The 18053-nt window shown below is 45.9% G+C and overlaps 1 protein-coding gene across 1 annotated transcript in view; it reads left to right on the forward strand.

Moving 5' to 3' along the window:
• The window catches only part of ABCA2 (ATP binding cassette subfamily A member 2), an 86821-nt gene that overhangs the window by 42318 nt on the left and 26450 nt on the right, over window positions 1-18053 (forward strand). Inside the window, exons 15-22 of the mRNA XM_056860221.1 lie at window positions 197-299; window positions 1813-1927; window positions 8727-8917; window positions 10254-10404; window positions 11913-12117; window positions 12929-13093; window positions 14798-14978; window positions 16580-16792. Of these exons, the coding sequence (XP_056716199.1) occupies window positions 197-299; window positions 1813-1927; window positions 8727-8917; window positions 10254-10404; window positions 11913-12117; window positions 12929-13093; window positions 14798-14978; window positions 16580-16792 (1324 nt within the window). The remainder of the gene's footprint in view (window positions 1-196; window positions 300-1812; window positions 1928-8726; window positions 8918-10253; window positions 10405-11912; window positions 12118-12928; window positions 13094-14797; window positions 14979-16579; window positions 16793-18053) is intronic.

The following is an 18053-nucleotide window of genomic DNA, read 5'->3' on the forward strand; positions in this document are numbered from 1 at the left end:
CTGCCAACTCCTTTCTCTGGCAAACTATTTGGTGTAGAGAAGAAGGCACCTGGGACTTGCTGCTAGTCTCCAGTTTGAGATCCTCTACAGCTGTTTAAGAATGAGTTGTTTAACAACTGTGACTGATAGTGTGACAGTTTTTATATTTATCCCCCTTCACTTATCTCTCTTCATCCACCTCCACCCTCAAAACAAGATATGATGGAGCGAGCCATCATCAACACCTTTGTAGGACATGATGTGGTGGAACCTGGCAACTATGTGCAGATGTTTCCATATCCATGCTACACCCGGGATGAGTGAGTACTACTGTGCGTGAGAAGTTCCAGGACACAGACTTCTTTAGACCCTATGGAGAGCCTTTTGCCTGCGATTTGTCTTTTTTCTCGTTTTCAACCACTATCCCTCCAACCCAGGGGAGAATATTTGAGTGTATCCTACAATAGAAACTGAGGGTAGTGGAAGGGGTTAATTTATTTATTCCCGGCTTTTCCTCCTCCATGGGGACCCAATGTGGCTTAAGTAATTCTCTCCTCCATTTTATCCTCTCAAGAGCCCAGTGAAACTGACAGTGAGTGATTGGCCCAAGATCACCCAAAAAGTTTCCGTGACAGAGTGGAGATTCAAACCTAGGTCTTCCATATCCTAGTCTGACATTCTAACCATTACACCACATTGCAGCTCATTCTCTTAGCCAGTCTTGGAAATCCCTAATTCAGATTGCACACCTTGGCAATAAACTCACTAAGTGGGCATAGACAAGCCCTTCTCTGCCAGTTTTAGATACCCTTCTTCCCACCAGCAAAGAATTACAACCATGCAGTATGTATGAGAGAGCCAGCATGGTATAGTGGTTAAACACATGAAGCTGCCTTATACTGAATTAGACCCTTGTCCATCAAAGCCAGTATTGTCTACTCAGACCGGCAGCGGCTCTCCAAGGTCTGAGGCAGGGGTTTTTCACATCACCTACTTGCCTAGTCCCTTTAACTGGAGGTGCCGGGGATTGAACTTGGGACCTTCAGCATGCCAAGCAGAGGCTCTACCACTGAGCCACAGCCCCTCTGATTTGAAGAACCAGGTTCAATTCCCCACTCCTCCTCGTGAAGCTTCCTGGGTGACCTTGGGCCAGACACAGTTCTCTCAGAATTATCTCAGCCCATGCGGAGGCAGCCAATGGCAAACCTCTGAATGTCTCGTGCCATGAAAACCCTACACGGTCGCCATAAGACAGCTGTGACTTGACGGTACTTTCCACCACCAATATGTATGAAGCCTTTGAACACTCAAAGTGATATGTAAATGCTTATGTTGCCCTTGGTGGCAGCTTAGCAAGAGGTGCCCGTACCTGAGGCTGCTGCCCCTTGCCGCCATCCTGTGTTTCTAGTGGCCTCTTGCTGTCTCCCACCTGGAGCGGCTAAGGCTTCTTTTATCCTTGCTGCCCAGGTGTCTCAACACAGCAGGGCAAAGGCACCTATGCCCATATAAGGCTTCGCAAATGTGCACAAGAGGAGTCCCATGAGAGTTTGGGAAACCCTGTTATCTCGTGCAACTTGCCTTGTGTTTAAAGACACTTGGGGGGACCAAGTAGGGAAGGGATGTCTCCTGCTATGGCTCTTGGGTGAGGGTGACACAGAGGAAGTGGAAGAGGAGGCAGTAGCAAAGCAGGGGTGGTATCTCAGGCAGAGGCTGTTTCTCTCCTCTGCAGACTGTGTCAAGCTCCAGCTCGTCACTAGATCACTATATGTAGTGGTGAATTCAAGGGATTGTTTCCATTGATGTAAGTAATGTTATGCTCTTTTCTCTCCTCAGCTTCCTGTTTGTCATTGAGCACATGATGCCCCTCTGCATGGTCATTTCTTGGGTCTATTCGGTGGCAATGATGATCCAGCACATTGTGGCAGAGAAGGAGCACCGCTTGAAAGAGGTGAGACCTCTGCATGGGTCTGCAGTGGGAAGAGCGGGTTGATGGATTCTGCTCTTTTCCAAAGGCCTGAGACTAACCTGCTTTCTGGGTAACCCTTCTTTACTTCCAAAGGGAAAGTCCTGTGTGTTGTCTGGAGATACTTGCAGGATGGGGTGGGGGGGTGGGAGGAGAGTCAGTGTGGCCGGGCACACATTTATATAAAACATTCCTCGCCCCCTTTTTGATCCAGGTGGGTACATATTTACTTATTGAGAATATTTCTATGCCACTTCTGCAGGGTTATGCTTAAGGCATTTGCAATTAAAACCACAGTGCGTGATATATCCTTGAGGCTTGCCACGTACCTACACACACACACACACACACACACACACACACACTATATATAGATATAGATATATGGGACGCGACACACACACACACACACACACATATATATATGGGACGCTATGTGTATATGTGTGTATATGTATGTATGTATGTCGCGTCCCAGCTGGGACCCCTGCGCCGTCAGGCAGGACTGACCCTGATGCAGAGCTCCCTGAGTGAACCCAACCCTTTTCCGCTAGGGTTTCCTTGGCCTCAGACCACTCAGCGGAGGAGGACGACCCTTACTCCTCTGAGCTGGCCAGCTTGCTCGCTCCTCAGACACGGGCAGTGAGCTTCTCCAGCCATCCTCATTGGCCTCCACCCCTCCAGCTTTTATATCCCTCCACCACCTGTGCTCCCCTCCAACCGCCTCAACCCGAGGTTATATCTAACCCCTCCCTCTTCTCTGGTTTGCCCTATCCCAGTAGTCCCGCCTGCGGGTGGGGCCCCCGCCTCTGTCCGGCCCGAGCTCTACCGCCCGCCCTGAGCCGGTCAAGCTCCGGGCGAATCAGGATGCCGGGCTCCTGGCCTCCATGCCTGCTCCCTCCTGCAACCCCACCACGACCCTCCTTTGGTCGTTGGGACAGGAGCCACGCTGGCCTGCCTGCCGTCCACGTCCCTCTGGCCTCTGCAGCCTCCTCCCCCCTTGCCGGCCAAGAGGTGTGGGGTCTGGCGGCCTCTGCTCGCCCCTCGGCCCAGGCGCCCCAGAACGCCGCCGCGACTGTTGGACCCTGCTTGTGGGGCCCGCCCCCCGTCTCTTCCCCCGCTCGTCAGCTGACAAGCGGGGCCGTTGTCGGCCGCGTGGGCCTCCTGCCCCTTTGCCGGGGCGCGCAGAAGAGGACCAGTTTGGCCTCTGCCTGTCGTCCCTCCTGGCTCCTTCCGCGGTAAGTGGGGTTTCCGGGGTCTTTCTTCCCCCCCCCCCCCACCGTCAATGGTGGCTGGGACCGGGGTTCCCGGGCCGTCCCGGGAGCCCGGGGGGGAGGGCGACCCGGGACAATATATATATATATATGTAGGTATGTGGCAAGCCTCAAGGAGGAGGGTGTTCCAAAGGCAAGGTGCCACCACAGAAAATGACCTGTCTCTGGTCGCCATCCAGCTCACCTCTGAAGGCAGGGCACAGAGAGCAGGGTTTAAGAGCAGATCTCATAGAATCATAGAGTTGGAATGGACCACCATGGTAATCTAGTCCAACCCCCTGCACAATGCAGAAAATTCACAACTACCTCCCCAACGCACCCCAGTGACCCCTACTCCATGCCCAGAAGATGGCCAAGATGCCCTCCCTCTCATGAACTGCCTAAGGTCATAGAATCAGCATTGCTGATAGATGGCCATCTAGCCTCTGCTTAAAAACCTCCAGGGAAGGAGCACTTACCACCTCGCGAGGAAGCCTGTTCCACTGAGGAACCGCTCTAACTTTTAGAAAGTTCTACCTAATGTCTAGATGGAAACTCTTCTGATTTAATTTTAACCCATTGGTTCTGGTCCGATCTCTAATAACATTAAACACCACAGAGCTAGTAATATGTTACATAAGTGCCATCACCATCCTGTAAAACTGATAATATAGTCACAAAAAACCAGGAACCATTTTCGGTGTGTTTTTCATCTGTGCTTTTTAAAACTTTGTTCATGGACTTACAGTGCAGTCCTTGACACCTTCCTGTTAAACAGAATGGGACTTACTTCTGAGTAGACCCATTGCTTTCTAAATGACATCCTTACAACTTGCTGCTTCATTGTTAGCTGTTTTAAGTGTAAAGGCAGGGTATAAATATTTTAAACAAATCATTCATAGGATTAAAACCAACTCTAACCAAATATCAACTAGCAGAAGAGCAAAAGCATCAACTGTAATAATTGGTAGGGTCCAACAGCTGCCTGAAATAAAACCTGCATTGAGACTTCCAGCATTTAGAAGGGACAGGTATCCTTACAGCACAATCCTGAGTGGGGGTGGTAGTTAGGGAGTGTCTGGGGACGGCGCAGCTGCTCCTCCTCCTTGAATGGTTTGCTGCAGCAAGCCCCAAAGGCTTTTTTTAAAGAAAACCCAGTGAAACCACTCCATATTTCATGGGACTGTGAAACCAATTTTGCAGGCGCAAGTTGCCGCCTGCAGGGGGCGTTCCTGGAGAATGCCCCCTTCTGTGCTGGCGTGTTGCCCTTGCACCACGAAAGTGCTGTTGGTGGGGCTGCACCAGCGCCCAAGCCTTGCATTGCCGTATGGCTCCCTGGAGCCAGCGTAAGTGACCCTGCACCGGTGTTAGTGCCAGTTTAGCCAACGCAAGTGGCACTAACACTGGCGCAGGGGTCATGGTGGCTCCTATCCCCTTTCACCCCCCCCCCCCAGCGGACTGCTCTGTTCAGAAGAGAATTCCACAACCTGTGTGTCATCTCCGAAAAGGCCCTGTTCTGTGAAGTTAGCCTCTGGGCTTCCAATGTTGCGAGCGCACACTACTTCTGTAGATAACAGAGGGGCCATGGCTCAGTGGTGGAGCATCTACTTGGCATGCAGAAGGTCCCAGGTTCAATCCCCGGCATCTCCAGTTAAAGGAATTAGGAAAGTAAGTGATGTGAAAGACCTCAGTCGGAGACCCTGGAGAGCCGCTGCCAGTCTGAGTGGACAATACTGACTTTGATGGACCAAGGGTCTGATTCAGTATAAGGCAGCTTCATAACCCTATATAGTTGTTCTTTTATACCTATCCTTGGTAAATCCCTGTCTTTGTTTTTTTTCCTGTGGTAGTCTTTGCCAAGTGCAGTTGCTGCCTCCTCTGGTTATCTGTAGTCATGCCTAATCCCTCCTCCTTCATCCACCACTCTGTTTCCAAAATCATCTCTTCAGCAGTCTAACTGTGTTGTTCCCCTCTGACCTCTTGGGAAATGACTTCACTGTCTTTGCAAAGAATCCATGGTGTGCTGGAAGACCTGGCAAAGGCTCTCCTTTCCTGCCGGCCTCCTCTCCATTTCTGTTCTTGACATTGGCACTGCCCACGGTTCTTTTGGCTCCCTAGGCTGCTGCTTAACAAGAGCATGAGGAACTGGCAGGGGAACTGAGCCAGTCAGCGCTGGCTGTAAATCTCTGGGTATGTGCTTCTCTTGGCCAAGGAAGGGAGGGGATGGAGCATGACAGCTGCCAAGAGGGCTTCCCTCCTGTGCTGAGCTGTGCAAAGACTAGAAGATAAGCTGCACATAAAACTGTTACCAGAGGGATACTACTCTGGGTATCCCTGTGGAATTTTTAGCTTACAGACTACCTCGGTAAGAATTAAATTATAAGCAGTTCCAATAGATTAAATCAGTGGAAAAGATTCCATGCAGTTGTGTTTGGGGGGGGGGTTGCCTTTGAAGCATGTTCTGAAACCGTAGCTGCTTTAGAATGCAGCCTCCAGGTTGCTCATTTGAGCAAGTTGCCCCGAGGCACGTTTCTCCCATCTAGATTCATCTGTGCTGACGGCCAGTTAGTTTCTGGACCTGATTCATAAGTACTTATACAAAGCTGCCTGATATTGTGCATCCAGCCCAGTATTATCTAGTCTGGTCAGCAGTTGCTTAAAACCATAACACAGTTTGTTGGAATTTGTAGATGCTGCAATACTTAAAAAAATTATTGTGCTAGATACTTCCATACATCCCTAATACTTAACGGTGCCTGTACAATAAGGGTGTGCGCCATGGAAAAAAATGTGTTATACTTTTGTATTTGGGGCTCGGTGAGGAATTTTTCCCCATGATAGCTTACATTCATGTAGGATGTTGCCAGTTTGGGGTTCAAATCCATGTTGTTTTTTGGGTTATGGTGGTTTGAGACCATTACTTTCAGTGGGGAATCTGTTGGAGGGTCTGGGGCAGCTGTTTGTAAAGTTAATGGTCGAAGAAAAAAGAGGGGAATAAAACTAAACCTAGAAAACAGAAGCTAGACACCCAAGGTTGGGTAGAATGAAAATATATATCTATATTTATAGTGAAAATATAATTTATTGGAAGTGCTATATCTAGATTAAAAATATTTAAAAACGTTAAAATAGCACAATGGCATTTCCTGAGGTTGATGTCTCTAACCACATGCCAGATGCGTTTCAGCCTATTTAGCCTTCATCAGTGGTCAGTTGAAACCCATGTAACACTTGCATACATTTACAGAAATATATACATATACAAACAGTTTGGATCAAACCAGGCTTGTATACTATATTACCAATTACTCAAACATCTGGTAAGATTGACTCTAGTTGTAATACTGGTTTACATATGTCTCCCTTATACGATGTGTGCAGTTATCGACCTAGTAAAGCGGTGTAAAGTTAAGGGTACCAGGTTTGCACAGAATGTAGTCCTCTGTCTAATCTACGGTAAATACCAAGGTTTAAGTGAATTGGACCAAGAGATTCAGTTTTACAGACCCCCAAAGTAGGTCCTTCTCAGTGCAACTGCAGTTCTCTCTACTGATTTCTATCAGGGGAAAACAGTGCCAGCCGCCGGAATTTTTTAAAAAAAGAATACCTGCCTACATGCATTTCATTTTCATGCTCTTACAGTGACTGACTGCCAATTAAAAAAATTAACCTTTCTACTGAACACTCTGTGTTAGCCATCACTGTAATCACCTGAATTAGTGATTTCCATGTATATTTTTTAGCTTGGGAATTTCATAATGCACATCCCTCTCAAAGTGCTTTTAGCTATCCAAAAACCCTATTGCCTGTCTCTGGCCCTGGAATCCACAATCCAGATAGGCTGTACTCAGGTGATGGAAAATCTCTTCTGCTGGGTTTTTGCAAAGAAAATCTATTTTTACTAAGGCTGCAACCTCAGCTCCACGTGAGACAATGACATTCGGTCTCTTGTTAACTAGTAGTTGTTTGGAGAAGAATTGGCCTAGAGCAGGAAAAGGGGGGGATGGGGATGGCTGGCCACGAATGCTGGTGGATCAATACAACAAATAGCTGTTTAATAGCCTAGACATAGGCAGCACTTCCCTGGGGATGGCGAAGTGATGCTGAGCTGTGAGCAAAACGCTACAGCGCACACATTTTGCCTCCTAACGTGAGCATTTCCTTGCAGGAGAAGGAAGGCAATACTTTGAGGCTTTCAAAGCTCATTGTGTGCGTGGTGTGGGTTATCCATGAAACAATCTAGGCACAATTCATAGTTTACCTTTTAAAGCCCTGATCAGCTTGGAATTGTGGCTCATTGGTATAGTGCCTGGCTTGCATAAAAAAGGTCCCAGGTTTAGTTCCTAACATCGCCAGTTAAAAGGATAAGATGGATGATGGGAAAGACCCCTAACCTGAGACACTGGAAAGCCCCTGCCAGTCAGGCTAGGCAGTACTGGCTTCAATAGACCAACGGTCTGACTCACTAGTAGGCAACTTTAAGAGCATAAGAAAGGCCATGCTGGATCAGGCCAAGGCCCATCAAGTCCAGCAGTCTGTTCACACAGTGGCCAACCAGGTGCCTCTAGGAAGCCCAGAAACAAGATGACTGCAGAAGCATTATCCTGCCTGTGTTCCAAAGCACCTAATATCATAGGCATGCTCCTCTGATCCTGAAGAGAATAGGTATGCATCATGACTAGTATCTATTTTTATTAGTAGCCATGAATACCCCTCTCCTCCATGAAGGGTACTGGAAGGAACACCTCCTTTTGTGCTGCCTTCTTTATGGTTAAGATCTAGGTCTCAAGCCTTGCTGTCTGTTAGCCCTACCCATGGCAGTTAGGAGTGGGGCTTACTCAACAGCAAGACCCCCTCTAGCATGCTGTCGAGGCTTGCCTGGCACCTGCTTTGTTGACGTGTAGGTCAAAGCACTCTTATTTTGCCCAGGCTTTTGTTTTATCTCATCTTATGGTTTGGCTAGTTTAATATCTTCTGTGGTGGCATATACATTTTCCAAATGAAATACAAATCCTGTAAGGTAATTTAGTATTGCTATCCCCATATTATAGTTGTGGGGTGGATGGTGTTTGAAGCTGAAAGAGCCTCCAGTAAACCATTCTTAAGAATTTATATCCCAGGTGAGATTTGAACCAGGGACTACTTGGAGGCAAATATTTCTGTGGTCATGTAGTTGAAATCTTCAGTAAATCCTATTTTCCTTACACAAATAGTATTATATGAATGCTGTTAAGATTCAGAAACAACAAGCCCCCACACTGCTATGAAGCTGACTGGATGTTTTTGGTCCAATCCTTCTGACTTTTTCCTCACAGGGCTTTTGTGATGAAATGGAGAGAGAGGGAACAACGTGCACCACCTTAATCACTTCTGAGGAAGTGCGTAAGGACAAAAAGTATAAATCTGTGTCCTCCACCACATTGCAACTTATGTTTGTTTTATGAAAAAGTGTGAGAGCTGAAGTGAGCTTCCTTAAAACGTCATTGAGGCAGGAATGATGGGCTGATTCTGTGCACATCTTTCCCTGGCAGGTGATGAAAATGATGGGGCTCAATAATGCCGTGCACTGGGTAGCCTGGTTCATCACGGGTTTTGTCCAGCTCTCCATCTCGGTCACGGCGCTCACTGCCATCCTCAAGTACGGAAAGGTCCTTATGCACAGCGATGTCTTCATCATTTGGCTCTTCCTTGCTATCTATGCAGTGGCCACCATCATGTTTTGGTGAGTTGCGGGGAGCGGGAAACTGCACAGGCAGCCTCAGGATAGAGGCGAGGGAACAGGAGACGAACACACTCAGAATTCGACTTGTGTGTTCTAAGCACTTTCCAAGCATTCTCTGTACTGTAATATAGTGGTATCCCCATATTGTGAGTGGGGGGTTGTTTTAGTTTTAATTTAGAACATTACTCTTCTGTATTTGGGGCAAACGTTCCCCTTTCTACCAAGCAGTGTACACAATCGAATAACAACAAGGTTTTTAAAAGAAAAAATCACACACATACATAAAAAAACATAAAATCCACAAGATTGTAGAGACTGGGTTTCTGGGAGCCACCTTGTCTGTCTGTGCCAGTGATGAAAACTGAATGGGGGATCTGCTAGTTCACAGCTCTCTCTTTCTCTTGGTTCTCATAGGTGTAGCCAGTTTGTGCTGAATCTGCCTAGGGTCCAGGCTGGGGCTCACAACATTGAATGCTTCTTAATAAAATTCCCTCCATGTGACAAGCTGTATTCTAGTTCACCACTGCCTGACACACTAGTTTCTTGAGTGTAGGGTTTTTTTTTTTTTGTATGAAGGGACATTGGATTCCAAGCCCCCCACCTGCAGTGTAAATTGACACAACCTAACCATAAGAACATAAGAAAGGCCCTGCTGGATCAGACCAAGGCCCATCAAGTCCAGCAGTCTGTTCACACAGTGGCCAACCAGGTGCCTCCAGGAAGCCCCCAAACAAGATGACTGCAGCAGCACCATCCTGCCTGTTTTCCACCGCACCCAAAATAATAGGCATATCATTACCTAACCCTAACCCATATGCAAGTTTATCACTTCAGTGGGAAATGGGCCTGAGCCCTTAAATTGCTCTGTTCTGTACATCTGGCATATATTTGCTTAATTTGAATACTGTATTTCTTTGGCCTGGAATTTGGGATCTTTCAGCATGTGGCATAAAAGCACACTTTGGAGATAGGTGTGTGCGCCTTGGGGCAGTGCTGACAGCCCCAAAATTTAAAAGGCCCTCTGGCAAAGCATCCAGAGTGGGCATGTCCTTAATCCAGAAGAGGAAGGATATGCACTTCTAGGAATATTTTGCATTGCCTCTGACCTGGTATGTAAAGCAGGAAGTGTTGGGGAAGGTCTTGGAGTCCTGGCTCTCAGAATAAATTATCTTTGAGAAGGGAGTGTACTTGTTTGTGGGCTTCCCAGAGGCACCTGGTTGGTCACTGTGTGATCAGACTGCTGGACTTGATCCAGCATGGCCTTTCTTATGTTCTTATGTTTCTTCTCTTTACACAAGAATGTGGGTTTGTATGATTTTTGCCTTGTTTCTCTCAGTTTCCTGGTGTCTGTGCTATATTCCAAGGCCAAGCTGGCCTCTGCCTGTGGAGGCATCATCTACTTCCTCAGCTACGTCCCTTACATGTATGTTGCCATCCGGGAGGAAGTGGCCCATGACAAGATCACAGCCTTCGAGAAGTGCATTGCTGTGAGTAAATGGGGGCTTTCCGCCTTCCTTTTGATTGTTTTTCTGTAGCAGCAAGGAGTCAGCAACTGGGAACCTTTGAGCAGATCTGGCCTCTGATGACATCACTTGCCTGCTTTTATTTATTACCTGCTTAAAGCCCGAAGAAGAGTGTGTGGTGATAGTGATGTCATCTGTGGTCACTTTTTAGCAAGCAGCTGGGGTGAGGGGAACTTGATTCCATTATGCATTCTGTTTATTTACATCTTTTTTTTTTTTTACTACCGCACAGTCATGAGGTTCTCAAGGTGGTATAAAGTAAAGTAAAGGTCCCCTGTGCAAGCACCTGGTCATTCCTGGACCCATGGGGTGACGTCACATCCCGACGTTTACTAGGCAGACTCTTGTTTACGGGGTGGTTTGCCAGTGCCTTCCCCAGTCATCTTCCCTTTACCCCCAGCAAGCTGGGTACTCATTTTACTGACCTCGGAAGGATGGAAGGCTGAGTCGACCTTGAGCCGGCTACCTGAAACCAACTTTCGTTGGGATCAAACTCAGGTTGTGAGCAGAGCTTGGACTGCAGTACTGCAGCTTACCACTCTGCACCACGGGGTTCTCTGCACCAAGGTGGTATACCCACCTAAAAAACCCACCCACACTCCTGGAACCTAGTGAATTCAGTCACTAAAACCAATAGAACTAGCAATAAACAAAATTTATAACAATGAAATAGCTGCTATGTTAAAAAAAAGCTTTTAAATATTCAAAATAGCAGAAGATGAAACTCAAGGTAAAATTCATCAGTAAAATGTGAATGGACCCATCTAAACTTTAAAATGTGACAGAACTACACCTTAAAACCCCAAGAAAACAAGGATGTTTTCACCTAGTACCTAAAACTTATCAGCAGTTCTGCAGGGTCTTGGGCAGAGAAATGTCTCAGCACCTGCCATCTGAGATCCTTTAGCTGAGAGGCCAGGGATGTTCTTTTTGGAAGGTGTTTGCTTTCCCAGTGAGCCACAGTCATCCTCTCATGGAAGGTAGAGGAGGATGGAGGTTTTGTTCCTTGTTTACCTACCTGTATGTCAGTGCGATAATGACCATCTGACAGGGCAGTATAAATAATGTAACTCGTGAGCACAGAATTTGGTATCAATTGTAAAAACTCTGGTTCCTGAGTAGAACCTTTTTCAAGCCACTATCTATACTTTACGATAAAGCTGCTGAAAATGTGTTTGCCATGATGGATGGTATAATCTCCAAAGCCAGAGCAGTGGGCTCAGCTGTATCTCTGCTAGCCAGGGCATGGGGTGTGCTCAGCACCCTGGACAGTTCTTTGCTTCTTTTCAGGAGTAGTGTAGCTGTAAAACTTCTGCAAGCATGTGCCTAATTTTGCAATATTAATTCCTTCTTGATGTAGAATTTTTTTACTGTTCATGTATAGTCTGGAGTAGGGAGAACCCAAGAACCCATTGTGTACATTGTGGTTGAGATGATAACCACCTGACTTTCTATGGCCCTTTCTTTCTTAGTCCCTCATGTCCACCACAGCCTTTGGACTGGGCTCCAAGTACTTTGCCCTGTATGAGGTGGCAGGCGTGGGCATTCAGTGGCACACCTTCAGCCAGTCGCCTGTGGAAGGGGATGACTTCAACCTGCTCCTATCGATGATGATGTTGATTATCGATGCTGCGGTCTATGGGATACTGACGTGGTACATTGAGGCTGTGCATCCGGGTAGGTATGGGATGGGGGTGCGAGTCTTCCAGTCTTGCATAGCTGCCCATCTTTTGTCAGAAGCATGCTGTAGCTACAGGGTTGTACACCCAGGAGTAGTGGTGTGTGGATTTATAGGTTTGGCCAACCTATTGGCAGCCAGACCAACTTCACAGGGTTGACATGATATGATGGAGGAGTGGAGAAACATGTTCACCACCCTGTGGAGGTGGCAGGATACAAATGGAAACAGATTTTTAAGAAAAGATTGCTGTGGTTCTTGCTTCAAATGTCCTGGCATTTTCAAATGTCATGAGTGTGGGCTTAGCTGTCCACTCTCACAGTAGCTGTGTTAGCGTTTGTTATGCCTCTGATGTTTGAAAGGAAATTTTCCCCAAATTTTGCTGCCTATTCAATCCAGAAGTGATTCTTCCTAGCCAGAGGCCACAGGGCAAGTCAATAATTAGAAACAAACCATATCCAAGTCAGTTTAGTCAGCTATGGGGTGGTTTGTCAGGGCCAAAGCAACAGGGGCCAGAGGACCCATTAAGAATGGGGGACCCTGGTTGCTTCGTTGCTGTTTCTTGACGTATAGCTCTTGCACATCACTCAGCTGTCTCTCTTGATTTTTTTAAAATCATGGTCTAATTATTGTTGTAATCTTTATAACACCCCGACAAGTTAAGCCAGTATTATTATTCCCATGCCTAAAACCACAAAGTTCTTGGCAGAGGTAAAATTTGAATGTGGAACCTTCTGGATCACACCTCAGTCTCTTAGCAGTGAAGTTACTCCAACTCAGATTTCACACCAGTTCTTGTTCCTTCCTCAGGAATGTATGGTCTTCCCCGGCCCTGGTACTTCCCGTTCCAGAAATCCTACTGGCTGGGGAACGGGCGCACAGAGGCCTGGGAGTGGACTTGGCCGTGGTCGCGTACCACCCGCTTGAGTATCATGGAGGAAGATCAAGCTTGTGCCATGGAGAACAGGAGGCTGGGTAAGAAATAGCAGTGGGAGTGCTCTGGTGGAGGCAGTGGAGGGTTGGGGAGCTCATGGGAAGGGATTAGACGATGTAGCGCAGTTCTGGTGGCCTTGAAAAGGAGAAAATAAAACTCAGGAGAAAATGCAACGAAGGAAAGGCAAAGAAGAACAATTAGAAATAAACGGATTTTCCTCTTCAGAGAGGAGGACCCCTCATGTGAGGATGATTTTTTTTATATCACCATATTTTGTTCATTACCCAATCTGCTCCAGAACTATTTTTTTTTTGTTTTTGTTTTTTAAAAAAGCCCTTTCCTCCAAAGGTAACCTGGATTGTAAGGACTACGTTACAAAATCAGACCAAATGGCTATCTAGTCCAGCTGGATGCCCACAATCAAACTATGAAGCCAAGAACCCTCCCCATTTGTTTATCCCCAGCATCTGGCATTCAGAGGTACACTGCCTCTGAGCATGGAGGTTCTACTTAGCCACCGAGAGATCCATCCCTGTCCATGAATTTTTCCATGGGTAGCCATCACTGACCCTAGAAGCTAAAATGACTAAACTGAGGCTATCGTATTTTGGTCACGTCATGAGACGACAAGAGTCACTGGAAAAGATAGTCATGCTAGGAAAAGTTGAGGGCAGCAGGAAAAGAGGAAGACCCAACAAGAGATGGACTGACTCAATAAAGGAAGCCACAGCCTTCAATTTGCAAGATCTGAGCAAGGCTGTCAAAGATAGGACATTTTGGAGGACTTTCATTCATAGGGTCGCCATGAGTCAGAAGCGACTTGACGGCACTTAACATACACACACAGCCATCACTATTTGTCCATGAGTAGCCATCACTACTCCTTGTGGCAGTAAATTCCATGAGCAAATTATTTATTTAACTTGAGGCCTTTATTTAACTTGAGACCTTTATTCTTCTTATTCTTCGCACCTCCACCTGGAAATGCCTGAAGCAGTATGCCACAAAAGAAAAAAAAAATCCCAACACTTACAGCTAGCTTCCTGTTAACTATTTTTACTGCTTTATCTGAAGAAGTGAGCTGTGACTCATGAAAGCTCATACCCTGCCAGACGTTTTGTTAGTCTTTAAGGTGCTACTGGATTCTTCCTCTTTTCTACTGCTACAGACACACACTGATACCCATCATGATCTATTTCTAATAGTCTTTAGTGTGTTTTGAAATCTGTTTTGCACCCAGCACTGTAGAATCCAGTTAAGTCTGCAATATATCAATATTCCATTTTAAGACTCTTCAGGGTGCAGACTAGGGGCATATTCATCATGCATTGAAATTACTTTTCACTTTCAATATCCCCTCCTCTTTATTTTCTGTACTGAAATTCAAGCCTGATGAAGAGTTTTTCAGAATCATGCTATTTTATAAGATTGTGCTTCATCCTACTAGAAAGGTATTTTTCTATGAATCATCACTGCTAGCTACAGTTGTAATGTTATAAGAGAAGGTGAAGCGCTTTGCTCTATGCATTCTGTCTGCACCTTTCATAATTTTAAAACCCGCACTGCATCCCACCATAGTGAGTTCAGAATAGAGAGAAACTTCGGACAGTGTAACCATGGAACTCATTGCCGCAGGATGTTATGACTGAATTACTGTTACATGTCTTGGGGAGGTCTTTGTATACTGTTACTTACTGTGTTCCAGCTAATAGTAATCCCCACACTTCAATTTCTTCTGTGTCCAGAGGAGACTCGTGGCATTGAGGAGGAGCCAACCCACCTTCCACTGGTGGTTTGTGTGGACAAACTGACCAAAATCTACAAGACAGACAAAAAACTGGCCCTGAACAAGCTGAGCCTCAACCTGTATGAGAACCAGGTGGTGTCATTCCTGGGCCATAACGGAGCTGGCAAGACTACAACCATGTGAGTGACTCAACTGTAGGACATAGAAGCTGCAAATGTCAAGGGGCCTAGGGTCATGTTCTCTCTGAGCAGCTGGTGACCAGGCCAGATACCATCAGGGGTAAGAGGGAAAAGCCCAGTAGTAGTAGTTTTTCATTGGACATAGATGTACTTCAATGGGAGCCAGTCAGGCAGAAACCATAATTGGCAGCTTGAACATTAAAACTTCTATATTTTCTGGGAAAGCTTCTTATCCCTTAATGTGAGAGGATGAGTATATGGACCATGTCTCACAAAGTTTTGGAAGCTGAGGATGGGTGGCTCGGGAGGGACTGTGACTCAGTGGTAGAGCATCTGCTTGGCATGCAGAAGGTCCCAGGTTCAATCCCTGGCATCTCCGGTTAAAGGGACTAGGCAAGTAGGTAATGTGAAAGACTTCTCCTGAGACCCTTGAGAGCCGCTGCCGGCCTAAGAAGACAGTACTGACTTTGATAGACCAAGGGTTTGATTCAGTATAAAGCAACTTCATGTGTTCAAATATTGGAGAAAGGTATTCAGACATGCCATCAAAGGGGTGGGTGTAGGAGGCTGTATAAAAAGCATCCTTCCACTTTCTGTAAATGTTTCTTCAGCCTCCAAAGGGTAGTAGATCCACACACTTTAACCCAGTTTCTGCTGTCATGACCACCATTCAAGGAGCTCTAGGAAATGAACTTGTGTTACCGGACTGGGAGGGGTTGTTTAATAAAAAGTTCCCGCCACTCTCTCACGGCACTCCTTGCATCTCCATGGGAGGGAGGGGTGGAAAGAAGGTAAAGTGATGGTGGAAAGTGCCATCAAGTCACAGCTGACTTATGGCAACCCCTAGTGGGGTTTTCAAGGCAAGAGACATTGAGAGGTGGTTTGCCATTGCCTGCCTCCATCTCACGACCCTGATATTCCTTAACCATCCAAATACTTGCCATGGTCAACCCTGCTTAGCTTCTAAGATCAGACGAGATCAGGCTAGCTTGGACTATCCAGGTCAGGGCTAACAGTGGTTAGCTAGTTTCAAACCAGTTAATATTGTAGGTGTGTGTGAAGCATTATAATGAAGCTGCCCACTTCCAGTCAAATACTCTACTGTTACAAACTGGGTCAGTAGTTTCCTTATTTTTTTTCCATTTTGTTTATTATTTTTTATTCAAGGAAGTCTACATAGCACATAGACTCAGACAAAATAGTAAAACAATAATACATGAAAAAAGGAACATTCAGCACTTTAGGAAAAAGTAAATAATGAATGCATGATTTAAAATATTGAATTGAGATTAAAATAGCCACAGAATCATTGCATATTTAACTAGGCACTGAATTAATGGCAGTTGCTTGAATCTTTTGTGCAGCCAAGATGTATTTGGCAACTGCCCTTATTTATTTATTTTTAATGTAAGATTTCATGGCAGATTGTGGCTAAGTAGATTCAAGGGTGCCCTGATCATATTTGGGTGTGTTGCTCCCTCATTGCTGCATGGAGAGAAGGAAGTCACATTTCTCACATCTTTGCAGGTAGCGGAGAGGCACTTCTCGATGGCATCACTGCACACCTTGATGTCATCCCCACTTGTTTCCCTCCCCTTCAGGTCCATCCTGACAGGACTCTTCCCACCGACATCCGGCTCTGCTACCATTTATGGCCACGACATCCGGACAGAGATGGATGAGATCCGCAAGAACCTGGGCATGTGCCCCCAACATAATGTCCTTTTTGACAAGCTGACTGTGGAGGAGCACCTGTGGTTCTACTCGCAGCTGAAGGGCATGGCGGAAGAGGAGATACGCAAGGAGATGGATAAGTAAGCACTTTTCTCTTTCTTGCCGTGGTTGAAATTATTTGGGGAGTGGGGGAGGACACCCTTGTAGGATGGGTTCCAGTGTGGAAGAAAAAAGAGGGGAATAAAACCCAACCTGAAAACAGAAGCTGGGTACCCAAGGTTGGGTAGAAAGAAAATATGTGTGTGTGTGTGTGTGTGTGTGTGTGTGTATATATGTGTGTGTGTGTGTGTGTGTATATATGTATATAAATACTGAAAATATATATTATTAGAAGCGCTATGTAAAGGTTAAAAATATTTAAAAACATTAAAATAGCACAATGGCATTTCCTAGGGTTGATAACTGTAACCACATACCATACCCGTTTCGGCCTATTGGGCCGAATTAATCAGTGGTTAATTAAAACACATGTTCAGCCTGCACACATTTACAGAAATAAATAAATACATACATGTACAAACAGTTCAAACCCAACCAGGCATGTGTATAGGTTGTAAAATCTATTACCAATTACTCAAACATCTGGTAGGATTGGTTCTAGTTGTAATAGTGGTTAGTATATGTCTCTCAAATACTATGTGTGCAGGTATCAACCTTTTTTTTATTTTTTATTTTTGCTGTCTGCTCTACTAGGTTGATACCTGCACACATAGTATATGGGTTCCAGTGTTCCAGTTTTAGCACAGAGCTACTTGGAAGGTCAGAACAGTGTGGGAAAAGCTTGTGGTGCTTCTTGACCATCTTGGATTCCCCACACAGAGACTCCATCAAGGGAGTCTTGCCCAGGATTGGAGAAGAGGGAGAACAAGAGAGGGCTGGCGGAGGGGGAGGATGCAGTCTCTGTGTGTTATGCCCCACTGGGGGGCTCAGTGAGGAGTCATAATTGCAGATCCCCAGATGCAGCATGGACCTCCTCAGCAATTCCAATCTTTCTTGGGGGTCCTGCTCTGTGTGCCCCCACCTGTTGAAGGAAGGTGGCTGGAGATAGGGCCTACTTTATAGTGGAATGCCTTCCTACAGCTAGCCTTCTTCAAACCAAGGCTGTTGAATTTCAGGTGCTGGTTAAAACCCTTTTTTGGGTAGGTTTTTGTTTTTATGTCTTAGTTTCCCCCCCCCCCCCCTCAGTAAGCTGCTAGGGTGATTTTTTTATTTTTGCTGTACTGTTTTTTGTCAATTTCATTTATTATAATTGGTGTTTTTAGAGTGAGTGAATGAATGAGTTATTTGTTACAGTCAAAGACCAGCACAAAAACAGATACAGGACCAACAATGTTTGCATAA

This window comes from Euleptes europaea, chromosome 14 (assembly GCF_029931775.1).
Source record: "Euleptes europaea isolate rEulEur1 chromosome 14, rEulEur1.hap1, whole genome shotgun sequence".
Classification (NCBI taxonomy): Eukaryota; Metazoa; Chordata; class Lepidosauria; order Squamata; family Sphaerodactylidae; genus Euleptes; species Euleptes europaea.